Here is a 13,067-nt window from a genome sequence, read left to right as displayed (position 1 = left end):
AGTATGTGGGCACGAGCCCTAGACCCCTGTGAGAAGGAGTCCAGGGGGGGAACGATCCCCCGCCGGGGACATGGATGTGACAAAATTTTTCACGCTCCTGACGGAGAGCCAGGAGCGACAACAGGCGGCCCACGTTCAGCAGCAGCAACAACAACAGGCCGCCCAACTGCAGCAGCAGCGGCAACTACTCCAGCAGGTGGGAACGCAGCAGCAGCAACTGGTCCAAGACCTGATCGCAAAAACCCAAAAATTCCAGCAGCAGTGTCTCCAGCAGCTGGCGACCGCGCTGGCCCGGCCTGCGGGGCTCCAGCCAGGAGACGCGGCCGGAGCTCCCCGTTCCACCCTGCCGGTGCGACTGACTAAGATGGGGCCACAGGACGACCCAGAAGCCTTCTTAGTAACTTTTGAACGAGTCGCACTCGTTGCCGGGTGGGCGCCGGACCAGTGGGCCACCCTCCTCGCCCCGTATCTGACGGGAACAGCCCAAACCGTCTACCGGGGCCTGTCCACAGAGGAGGCGCGAGATTACGTCCGCGTCAAGGCGGCGATACTAGACGCCTTAGACATTAGCCCCGAAACCTGCCGACAGCGGTTCCGGGCCCTGGCCTACAACCCAGGTGCCTCGGTTGGTGGCCCAGGAACTAAGGGACCTGTGCCAACAATGGCTGCAACCGGAGAGGTGAATCCCCGAGGAGCTCGCCGAACAAGTCATATTGGAGCAGTTTGTCCATATCCTCCCCTCCCGGGGGAGGGCCTGGGTCCTCCGCCACCGGCCTGCAACGGTAGCAGCGGCCGTCACCCTTATGAAGGACTTTATGGCGGCCGAAACCGCGCCGGGACCAAGCATACGGGGTCGTCCCCCGGGGCTCGAGCGCCCCAACCCCGAGAGATGGACGAACCCCCAAGTCGAGGTACAGAATTCCCCGGGAGGTCAGGAGCCGCGGTACCGCCGTCATGAGGGTGCGCCTCGGCCTACTCCCACCGGACCTAAGCACGGGACCGGCCGTGGCCCATGAAGTCCCCCTAAGAACCCCGTGCGGGGCCCGGCCCGACCCGGGCGGCCAGAAATCGGACCCTGCTTCTCCTGTGGGAAGCGGGGGCATCTCCAACGGGATTGCACGGAGATGGACTGCAGCTTTGGCCACGTGTGTGCCGGGGAGAACCGTGCTCGACCCCCGCAGGCTGCTAAAGTCACCGTACCCGTCACGGTGGGAGGTTCCCAGACCCGCGCCCTGGTTGACTCCGGCTGCGGACAAACCTTAGTCCGCCAAAGCCTGGGGTTCCCCGAAGACCCCCAGCTGGGGAACATCCTCCTGCAGTGCATCCACGGGGATGTTCGCCCGTATGCCAGTGCCCGAGTTCCACTGACGGTGGACGGGGTCACGCGGACCATGGTGGTAAGCCTGGCCCCGCGGCTGGCCTACCCCGTAATTTTGGGACGAGACTGGCCGGAATTCCCGAGCCTCTTAGCCATCCGGGTACAGGAGACGCCCAACATCACCTGGCTCTGGAGAAAGATTGCCGCAAGGCCCCTCCGGAGGAAACTGACAAGGTGGAACCTCATAGCCAGAAAAGCGAGGCGAAAGGGGCCCCACCAGTACCAGCCAACGACCCTCAGCTCGCTACTAATTTCTGCCGGGACCAGAGGGAAGATCCCACCCTAAGCCGGGCCTACGAACAGTTGGCGGCAGTCAACGATGCGTTGATTGATCCCGCCCGGGCCAAAACGTGGCCCCGGTTCAAACTGCGACGGGATCGCCTCTATCGGGTCGACCATAATTCCCGCACCGGACAAACCCAGAGACAACTGATGGTACCCTGCTGCCACCGCCGGGCGGTGATAAGGCTCGCCCATAATGTCCCCGCCGCCAGGCACCTGGGTCAAAAGAAGACCCTAGCGCGGATACTCTCCCGGTTCTTCTGGCCAGGAGTGCACCAAGACGTGCGAAACTATTGCACCTCCTGTCCCGAGTGCCAGCTGGCGGCTCCCCCACAAACAGCCCCCGCTCCACTAGTCCCCATGCCCGTTATGGAGACCCCGTTTGAACGGGTGGCGATGGACTTGGTAGGACCTCTCCCGAGAAGCCGGGCCGGAGTTTTATATATCCTGGTCATCGTCGACTACGCGACCCGTTTTCCGGAGGCCGTCCCACTCCGGAGTATTACGGCAAAGGCTATAGCCGACGAGCTCGTCAAAGTCTTTGCCCGCGTGGGCCTGCCCCAGGAAATACTAACTGACCAGGGCACCAACTTCACTTCCCGGTTACTCCAACAGGTCCTACCAATAGGTATGTGATAATGTAAAGGTCCCTGTAGTGAGTCGGCGTGGCTCCCCTCCGCCTCCGGCGGGGTGGAGCAGCTTCCATCCCCAGCGTGGGCGGAGCTACCGGGTCCGGGGCCCGCCCCTCCAAGGTCACGGCCCCGACCCGGAAGTATAAAAGCCCGCCACCAAAGCTCAGTAGCGGCCAGCCCGCCGGAGCGAGCAGACGTCCCGGGCCGAGCTCCCGGTTGGGAGACACCGGCAGACCGCGAACCGCCTGCTAACGCCCCGCGCCGGTCGAGCCTCCCTCTTGCCAAATACCCCGAGGAGGACTGGCCCAGCCTGCCGCGGACCCGCTATCCCGAGGAGGACTGGCCCAGCCTGCCGCGGACCCGCTACACCGAGAAGGACTGGCCCAGCCTGCCCCGGACCAGCGGCCCCGAGCAGGACCCAAGGCTGCCCCCTGCCAGCTGTCCTGGGAAGGAAGAGTCGAACCAGCCCCCCAGCCCCACCACCGAGAAGCTGATGCTGGTGGACTGGCCTAAAGCCACCCCTGCCACCTAGGTAAGCCCCGAGGGGGGAGAAGGAAGTAGCCCGGGGGTAGCCGATCCCGGTCCGGCTGCAGAGGTCTGTGAGCCGATGTCAGTGTGTTTCGGTCTGGACACCCCACTGACCGGCAGCGACAATAATCGCTGCTAGGGCCCCGGGCTGGGACGCAGTGAAGTGGGTGGGCCTGCGTTCCCCCCTGCCACCCCCATTCACGGGTGGCAGGCTTCCCCCTCACCCAAGGTTCAGGTAGAAACCTGAGCCCCTTACCTACTTGTTGCTCAACCCCTGCCACAAAGGGCTTGAGCCGTGAGTGTTTGCCTGCCCAGCCCCTGCTCCAGAGGGCCTGGGCTCTTGAACTGTTTGCCTACCCAGCCCCTGCTCCAGAGGGCCTGGGCTCTTGAACTGTTTGCCTACCCAGCCCCTGCTCCAGAGGGCCTGGGCTCTTGAACTGTTTGCTTACCCAGCCCCTGCTCCAGAGGGCCTGGGCTCTTGAACTGTTTGCCTACCCAGCCCCTGCTCCAGAGGGCCTGAACTCCATAACTGTTGTTTCTCCTCAGCCCCACCCCAGAGGGCCTAAGTCCTAAGCTAACCGGCTGTAGATTTGGTCTGCAGTGAGTCGGCGTGGCTCCCCTCCGCCTCCGGCAGGGTAGAGCCCCGACTCACACTACTACAGTCCCGTATTTTCAATATTTACAAATCAAACACTTTATTGTGAAATCTGGATATGAGGTGGTTCTAACTGGACCTTTAACAACATTTCAGGAATTAACCCAGGAACAAGCTGGAACAAAAGGTTTAATTTCTAAGATACATACAATTTAGAATGAAAAATATGTTAATAAAACAACCCAGATGAAAAAGATGGGAGGGGGATTTGGACAAAGAAATTGATCTGGATAAGTGCATCTCTTAAGATGGGAAAGGGGATATGTGCAGCTCATAAAGAACATTTTTATAAATTACTGCATATATAGCATTTGCCTCTAATTAATATTGTCCATATTTTTGCTATTAGGGAAGTGATCTGTTGGAGAGGCTGCAGGGAAAGGGGAATGTATTTGTACATGTGTTGGTTGTGTTCAAGAATTAGATGGTTTGGGAAGGAAATTATTAAGAAGAGTCATCTTATGACAAAATGCTGGCTTCCTAGAGATCCTCTGACTTGCTTGCTTAATGCTCCAGTAAAGGATCTCCATTTAAATAGAATGACAAATTTTTTATTATTTGCCATAAGACTCTATATATTGCATATTACTTGAAATACACAACCCTCCTCCTGTGGAATTGTGGAATATGGACTGTCATTGTAATGGAAAAGCTTTCACACCAAGTATGTACACAAGAGAAGTGCTTAAAAAAAGGATCGGTATTTAGAAATTTGGTCACCTTTTCTAGTATATTCAGAGAAGGAGGGTTTCCCAGCCAGCAAGCCATCATCTTTAGCCAGGTTCTCTGAATACTAACTCGATGATGAATAAGTAATAGATGATGTAGTATGTTCATGTGTTGTTGTAACTTTGCCTTCATATAAAGTTTCAAATATTCAGTGTTTTTCTTAAAGCCCCATCTGGTATTTCTCCAACGGACAACTTCAATCTAATGCCCACCCTTTCTTGTACTATTAAAATGCTAGCTGTGTAATTAAGGGTGCTGTCTATCTAAGGGTATGTCTACACTACGAGAGTAGTTCGATTTTACTTAAATCGAATATGTGGAATCGATATTACAAAGTCGAACGTGTGTGTCCACACTAAGGACAGTAATTCGACTTTGTGAGTCCACACTAACAGGGAAAGCGTCGACATTGGAAGCGGTGCACTGTGGGCAGCTATCCCACAGTTCCCGCAGTCCCCGCTGCCCATTGGAATTCTGGGTCGAGCCGCCAATGCCTTCTGGGTAAAAAAATGTGTCGAGGGTGCTTTTGGGTAACTGTCGTCATCCGACCGTCACTCCCGCCCTCCCTCCCTGAAAGCGCCGGCGGGAAATCAGTTCGCGCACTTTTCTGGTCAGTGACAGCGCGGACGCCACAGCACTGCGAGCATGGAGCCCGCTGCGACCATCGCTGCAGTTATGGCCGTTGTCAACACCTCGCAGCTTATCATCCACCTTTCCCAGAGGCAGATGCTGAGAAATCGGGCGAGGAGGCTATGGCAGCGCGGTGAGGACCTGAAGTCTGAGAGTGGCACAGACCTGTCACAAAGCACGGGACCCCGCACCGAGGACATCACGGTGGCAATGGGTCATGTTGATGTTGTGGAACGGCGATTCTGGGCCCGGGAAACAAGCACGGACTGGTGGGACTGCATAGTGCTGCAGGTCTGGGATGAATCACAGTGGCTGCGAAACTTTCGCATGCGGAAGGGGACTTTCATGGAACTTTGTGAGTTGCTGTCCCCTGCCCTGAAGCGCAATGACACCCGGATGCGAGCAGCCCTGACTGTCTAGAAGCGAGTAGCCATAGCCCTCTGGAAGCTTGCAACGCCAGACAGCTACCGGTCAGTCGCGAACCACTTTGGCGTGGGCAAATCTACTGTGGGGGTTGTTGTCATGCAAGTAGCCAACGCAATCGTTGAGGTACTACTCTCAAAGGTAGTGACCCTGGGAAACGCGCAGGTCATCATAGATGGCTTCGCCGCAATGGGATTCCCAAACTGCGGTGGGGCTATAGATGGAACTCACATCCCTATCCTGGGACCGGACCACCAGGCCAGCCAGTACATCAACCGAAAGGGCTACTTTTCAATGGTGCTGCAAGCACTGGTGGACCATAGGGGACGTTTTACAAACATCAACGTCGGATGGCCGGGCAAGGTTCATGACGCTTGTGTTTTCAGGAACTCAGGTCTGTTTAGATGGCTGCAGGAAGGTATTTACTTCCCGGACCACAAAATAACTCTTGGGGATGTGGAGATGCCTATAGTCCTCCTCGGGGACCCAGCCTACCCGCTAATGCTCTGGCTCATGAAGCCCTATACTGGCGCCCTGGACACTGAAAAAGAACTCTTCAACTACCGGCTGAGCAAGTGCAGAATGGTGGTGGAGTGTGCTTTTGGCCATCTCAAGGGGAGATGGAGAAGCTTACTGACTGGCTGTGATCTCAGCGAAACCAATATCCCCATTGTTATTGCAGCTTGCTGTGTGTTCCACAATCTCTGTGAGAGCAAGGGGGAGACCTTTATGGCGGGGTGGGAGGTTGAGGCAAATAGCCTGTCTGCTGATTACGCCCAGCCAGACAGCCGGGCGATTAGAAGAGCCCAGCGGGACGCGCTGTGCATCCGGGAGGCTTTGAAAGCTAGGTTCCTGAGTGAGCAGGGTAACCTGTGACTTTTCAGTTTTGTGTACAGAGAAGCTGAACCTGCCCCCGTTTCTTTACCCAGTAAATGTTCACTATCCTCTCCAGTTACATACCCCGTTCCCCCCCCCCCTTCCATCACACGTTTAAAAATAAAATCAGTTGAATTTTGTTAATGAACACCGTTTTCTTTATTACTGTTTTTGCGGGAAAGTGTTGAACCTGGGACGCAGACTGTGGTGGGGAGCGGGTGTAGTGTAGTGATGCAAATGACACTTCTAAACTCCAGGAATGACAGGCTCCGCAGTGGTGGACTGGTTGTTTCAACGGAGCCTGCCACCCCTCCTGTTCGGGACTCTGTGTGTGGGGGGGCTATGTGACTTTGTGGCAGGGGGAGGACGGTTACAGATCCCCTGCTGCGTGGCTCTGTGATCCAGGATAAGGACCGCTGCATAAGATCTCTATCTGCCCTCCCCCGCCACAAAGTCACAGAGCCCCTCCCCCCCTCCCCCCCCTAGAACATGAAAACCACCTCCCAGACTGACCAGGGTAACTAGTGACTGCAATGTGTGTGTGCCCTGCTGCTGAACCTGCCCCCGCCTCTGTACCCTGGTAAAGGTGACTGTCCTGTCCAATTACCAACCCCCTTCCCCCCCTTCAGACAGACTCTCCTCTAAAAGAACATGATGGAAACAGTAATTAACAGAAACGTATTTTTTATTAGCAACTACACATGAAACTGGGGGGTGAAACTTGGACGGGGGCTTGGGTGAGGCGGGAAGGAAAGGACTTGTCAAATTTTGGGGAATGAGAGCCTTCTGGTACTTGAGCAGTCTGCAGGGGTGGAGTGAGAGTTTTCACGGACTCTGCCGCCTCTCCTTCTTTGGACTTTGGGTGAGGGGGGTATGGGACTTGGTGGCGGGGGAGGGCAGTTACAGATAGACTGCAGCGGGGCTCTGTCCTCCTGCCTCCGGTCCTGCAGAACATCCACAAGGCGCTGGAGCGTGTCCGTTTGCTCCCTCATTAGTCCAAGCAGCGTTTGAGTCGCTTGCTGGTCTTCCTGCTGCCACCTCTCCTCCCGTTCCATGTGTGATCGGTGCATTTGGGACAAGTTATCCCTCCACTGGGTCTGCTGGGCTGCCTGGTCTCGGGAGCAGCCCATAAGTTCCGAGAACATGTCCTCCCGTGTCCTCTTCTTCCTACGCCTAATCTGCGCTAGCCTCTGGGAGTGTGATGCCAGGGTAGGTCGGGAGACAGTCGCAGCTGTGGGAATGGGAAAAAGGGAGTGAATTCCTCAGAAAGATAAATTTAGTTGTGAACAAAGAACATAGTCTTTCTCTGTCAACAAGACCATGCACAGCACCTATCACATGCGCACTCAGGACAAGGTTGAATTTTCAGCCTTCGCATTCAGTGCCTGGGGTCTTGCAGTGCAGATCAGAGAAGCGGGGCAGGACACCGGAATTTGTGTAGCAGGCCGACATGGTAAGCCGTAGACTTGTGGCTGCTTAAAACTTTAATAATAGCACTGGCCTCCTTTCACGTTGAAAGCAATGCCAGTCCCTGCTGCCAGCAATCCGGCAAGCATGAACTCTGCCCCTGTCCCACCCCCTCGCGGCTGTCCCAGGGAAAGATCCCTGTATGCTGCCCCTCTCCCGCCTCCACCGCGTGGCTGTAAACCGCCGGTTACAGTTCTGTAAAGGAACAGGCAAGCAGTCCCAATACTAACATTCCCCTACCTAATTCAAAGCAGGTCACCATGAGCGACATCACTCTGATGAGGATTTCAGAGACGGAGAAAGAAAGGATGCTTCGGGAAAGCCTGCAAAGACCAGGGCCGTATGCCGCCATGCTCTGCAGGGCAATGATCCCGGAGTACTTGCTTGTCTCCTGGCGCGGAAATGTTTCCTACTACGGAGGACCCAATAAGGCCGCTCTCCCCAGGAACCTGATGCAAAGGCTTTCCAATTACCTCCAGGAGAGCTTCGTGGAGATGTTCCTGGAGGATTTCAGCTCTATCCCCGGACATATAGACCGGATTTTACTGTAGCTGCACTGGCAGGGACTAAACAGTAGAGCGGCTTGGGCAGAACAATCATGCAAAACCGGACATTGTTAGATTTTTTTTTTTCAGTAGTTGCACTGCCAGGGACTGAAACGTTAAGCGTCTAGGGCAAAGTAATCATGCAAAACCCATTGTTAATATTGTTAATATTCCTGTTCTGTTAAAAATAAATGTTTAGATGTTTTAAACACTTACTGAGTGATCCTTCCCCTGATTCTGTGTCCGGGTTAACGCCTGGGGACGGTTGGTAGGGGATCTCTGTAAGGGTGATGAAGAGATCCTGGCTGTCGGGGAAATCAGCGTTGTAAGCGCTGTCGACTGCCTCGTCCTCCTCATCTCCTTCCTCATCTTCCCCATCCGCTAACATGTCCGAGGAAGCGGCCGTCGACAATATCCCATCCTCAGAGTCCACGGTCAGTGGTGGGGTAGTGGTGGCGGCCGCACCTAGGATGGAATGCAGTGCCTCGTAGAAACGGGATGTCTGGGGCTGGGATCCGGAGCGTCCGTTTGCCTCTTTGGTCTTCTGGTAGCCTTGTCTCAGCTCCTTGATTTTTCACGCGGCACTGCGTTGCATCCCGGCTGTATCCTCTCTCTGCCATGGCTTTAGAGATCTTCTCGTAGATCTTTGCATTCCGTCTTTTCGATCGCAGCTCGGAAAGCACGGACTCATCGCCCCACACAGCGATCAGATCCAAGACTTCCTGATCAGTCCATGCTGGGGCCCTCTTTCTATTCTGAGATTGCATGGCCATCTCTGCTGGAGAGCTCTGCATCGTTGCCAGTGCTGCTGAGCTCGCCACGATGTCCAAACAGGAAATGAGATTCAAACTGCCCAGACAGGAAAAGGAATTCAAATTTTCCCGGGGCTTTTCCTGTGTGGCTGGTCAGAGCATCCGAGCTCGGACTGCTGTCCAGAGCGTCAACAGAGTGGTGCACTGTGGGATAGCTCCCGGAGCTATTAGCGTCGATTTCCATCCACACCTAGCCTAATTCGACATGGCCATGTCGAATTTAGCGCTACTCCCCTCGTTGGGGAGGAGTACAGAAGTCGAATTTAAGAGACCTCTATGTCGAACTAAATAGCCTCGTGGTGTGGACGGGTGCAGAGTTAATTCGATGTAACGGCGCTAAATTCAACAAACTCCTAGTGTAGACCAGGCCTTAGTTTATTCTTTTATGGTTAGAAGTTATCCGTTCTTCCCCATAGCTTTTATAAGACCCCTTTATTTCATGAATTTTATTACTTTAACTTCCTACCTTGTAAATTAGCACTTAACATTTCAGCCCTTAAATTGGTCACTCATGCCAGTTCAAGTGTGACATAGATAGAAGCTCATCTATTTGGAGACTGACCTTTTCCATCAGAGAAATACCTTTGATGGGTAAGAAAAAATGGTGACTTCAGTCAAAATGAAATAAACACAACAGAAGATTAGGTAAACAAAAGCCATAAGTATTTGTGTCTTTACTGTGTTTGGTATTTTTCATTCCCAGATGAACGTCTGTGTGGCTAACATATCCCAACATTTTCTAAGTCAGATCTTTCCTAGGGTGACCAGATGGGATGAAGAAAATATCGGGACACATGGCGCGGGGGAGTCCCGCCGGCGGAGCGCCAAAAAAAAAAAAAAAGCGGAGTCCCGCCTGCAGAGCAAGGGGAAAAAAAAAAAAAAAAAAAAAAGCGGAGTCCCGCCGGCGGAAAAAACAAAACAAAAACAGGAGTGCGAAATATCGGGACAAATTGCGTCACGACCAAACATCGGTCGGGACGTGGGACAAACGCCTAAAAATCGGGACGTCTGGTCACCCTAGATCTTTCCTGATATTTAGATGTAAAAAATTTTACAGGTCCTAAAGGCAGGTGACATTTAGGTATCTGAGTCCAGAGTCCATGCACAGCCCTTTCACTAGTATCTAAACAACGTTAATGCTTTCTGTGCATTAGAAGGTTCATTCAGAAAGCAAAACCTGTTCAAGTTTACTCACTAAACACAAAACATAAGAGTAGAAAATACATTGTTTATCCAAAAAAAGCAGTCTAATGTAAATTGTAGGTCATGCATTAAGTGAAGTTCAGAAACCTAAACATTTGTCTTATCCATCAATCAAAATGTGACAAGTAATGTATTAAGATTTGTTTTTATGTATTCTATATAATGATTTCCATTCTGTGATGCATCTTTCTCTGGTATCCATTAGTCCGCTCATATAGCTCAGTTCATTCTCTGGATCCAGGCACTTCTTTCATGTGGGAATTCAATTATACAGTATTGTTTCTTTGTCTTCGGATGTTTCAGATGGATTTTCATATGCTAGAGTATTAAGTATGTTGTTTTAAGAAGAAATGCCAAATTATACATAATCTCTGCTGAAGAATTATTTGAGTCCAAACATTTGAGTCTGTTTAGAATCTGGCACTTAACATCTACAGAATATTGCATGTTAACTATAAAATTAATTAGCTCTAATATGATGAGTCATACTAGTAGAAACACTCCTACTGGATGTACATTTAAATTGTAATACAATAACTGAAAGATGTTCTTATTTCCTAGTGGTATTATACATATATTAACTGTTTTTCCTCCCCCTCTCTCTAGTATTTTCCACGTGTTGGTTCTAAACGTAGCAATTGTAGGACTTGGAGTGACAATGGCCATATTCTATCCAAATATAGGAGGTATCATAAGGTAGGTATTCTCTGTACTCTGAACTAGTCCTGAATATTAATGAAATTTACTTTTTGGTGTCAGACAAATTCTCAGAGATCAATCTGTCTTTTTATTATTGTTTATAATAAATATACAAAATATTAGAGTGATGTCAACCTCTGATATATGGAGCTCTGTTTAATCTTAGTTCTTGGAAAGGGACATTCAGAGGGTTGAGATGATTGCCAGACCGATGTGAATTGGGAATAAGTTTCCTTCAGATCTCATCCAGGGTCCCCATAACTTACCTGCTTATTCTGAATCAGATGCATCATTTTTCAGCATAAAGTCACTAAGTTACTGTATGGCCCTATTTGTATGTTACCACCAATGGTTTCTGTGGAGGTGTGTGGTTTGTTGTTGTTGTTAATCTTTAAAGACAGTCTCTTTTAAATCAATTTTTAAATTGTGATTAAAAACAGCGAAAATGAATAAATAAAAAACCAGAGACAAAAGGAAGGCCAAAATAAAAATCTCACTTCTGACTGATTTTTATTTAAACCTACTGTTGTTGCAATTAACTCCTGTGATTTCTGTAATTGAGAGAGCGTGAGAAAATATATTGTCAATTTTTTCCAGAGGGTTTACTTTCTGCATTTGAAAATGCTTTGGGAATAGTCCATTTCCCCTGTTGTTAGTCTGGGTTTTTACACAACAACCAGGAAAGGAAGGCATTAAAAAACCAGGAATATGTGATTATAAAACTACAGCAATTGGTATTGGGGCCAGTGTAGTCACTGTAGCTACTTTTCACTCATTTTCTGAAACTGGCGAACTCGGATTTTTTTTTTTTTTTAACTCCTTTTGTCTTTTTTTTATTTTTTATAATCTCTATTTAATTTATTTTTAGGGAAAACGTCTATCCTCTGATAATAGAACTAGTCAGATTAGTCACGGAACATAAATTACATGGTGTGTTCAGCATGTTTTTCTGTTTGCGAATTGATCCTGATTTTTGCTAATGTGTTCATTACTGATAGTTGCCAAACAGTTTTGGACAAACCATTTTCAGCCTGTGGGTGGTTCATGAACTGTATAGTTCAACTATTCGCTATTCTTGGGCATGCGATTGGTCACCTAAGTAATATGTTCTTTCTGCTCCCTGGTTGGACAACTGAAACTTGTTGAATAGGAAAAAATGCCTGTGAATAATGAATACTTGGTAGCACCAGGGGTTTGATAGCTGTCAAAGAGCCAGACTGGCATTGGGAGAGGGTAGTGAGAGGGCTTTGATAGCTAGCGGAGAGTCAGGCTGGGAGTCCTCACTGGAAGGAGGAGTAGAAAAGGGTTTCAATAGCTATGGGTTGGTCCTTCCTGGTGCTGTTTTCACTTCATGTTCTTGCAGTACCAGAGAAATGCTTTTTAGGAGCTCATGCATGTTTTGTTTAAGCCCCTGGGATGTTACCAGATTTATATATTTGATAATTACATGACAAAGTAACACAAGATATTGTCTGGCCTTGTTCTGACATATATGTAAACAGATTCCTCAACCGAAAGCAAAATACATCAATATCAAAGTTAGGAAGTCTGTCTCCAGAAGCATCTGGCTCATTTGACAGTAGGATTACTCTGGGGGGAGAGGCTTTATCAAGTAATTAAATGCCATTGGAGGAGGAGGAGGCAGATAACGAGGAACAGAAAACAATGTTTTTTTGGCTGTGACAGCAAATAATCATTATTCAACAAGACTGTTTTAGGAAAAACCCCAAGGAACAAGAGTTAACACAAAGCACTTTTAATTCTTTTGCAGATATTCTGGAGCAACGTGTGGTCTGGCCTTTGTATTTGTGTATCCATCCCTCATCTACATGATCTCCTTGCGTCAGTCAGGGCAGCTGACGTGGTCAGTGCTCATCGTTCACATCTTTATAATCATCCTAGGACTGGCTAATCTGATCGCACAGTTCTTGCTGTGAAAGTGCTCATGCTGGCTTTCACAAGTAGTATTTTGAGATTTGACAACAGACTTTAGCAACTCTATCGTAAAAACTCAGAACCTCCTGTCTGTCAATTTCTTCCTGAGAAAATCTGCTCCTTTGAAAGCAAAGGACAACTGTGTCTTAGTAACAGTTTTCAGGGGTTTGTAGGGAAACACATCTTTGGAAATGCTACATCACAACAGATAAAGTGGGCCAAATTTGTAAATGGCCCAACTCCACTGACTTAATTGAGAGTACATCGGGGATG

General features: G+C 50.1%; 1 protein-coding gene across 3 annotated transcripts in view; it reads left to right on the top strand.

Moving 5' to 3' along the window:
- Window positions 1-12,796, top strand: part of SLC38A9 (solute carrier family 38 member 9) — a 55,419-nt gene extending 42,623 nt beyond the window's left edge. For all 3 annotated transcript variants that reach the window (XM_065406411.1, XM_065406412.1, XM_065406413.1), the window contains 2 exons: window positions 10,767-10,856; window positions 12,631-12,796. In XM_065406411.1, the coding sequence (XP_065262483.1) occupies window positions 10,767-10,856; window positions 12,631-12,796 (256 nt within the window). The remainder of the gene's footprint in view (window positions 1-10,766; window positions 10,857-12,630) is intronic.
- Window positions 12,797-13,067: the final 271 nt, after the last annotated feature.

Source organism: Emys orbicularis, chromosome 6 (genome assembly GCF_028017835.1).
Source record: "Emys orbicularis isolate rEmyOrb1 chromosome 6, rEmyOrb1.hap1, whole genome shotgun sequence".
Lineage (NCBI taxonomy): Eukaryota > Metazoa > Chordata > Testudines > Emydidae > Emys > Emys orbicularis.
The sequence above is the reverse complement of the archived record's forward strand: the minus strand, read 5'-3'. Positions and strand labels throughout refer to the sequence as shown.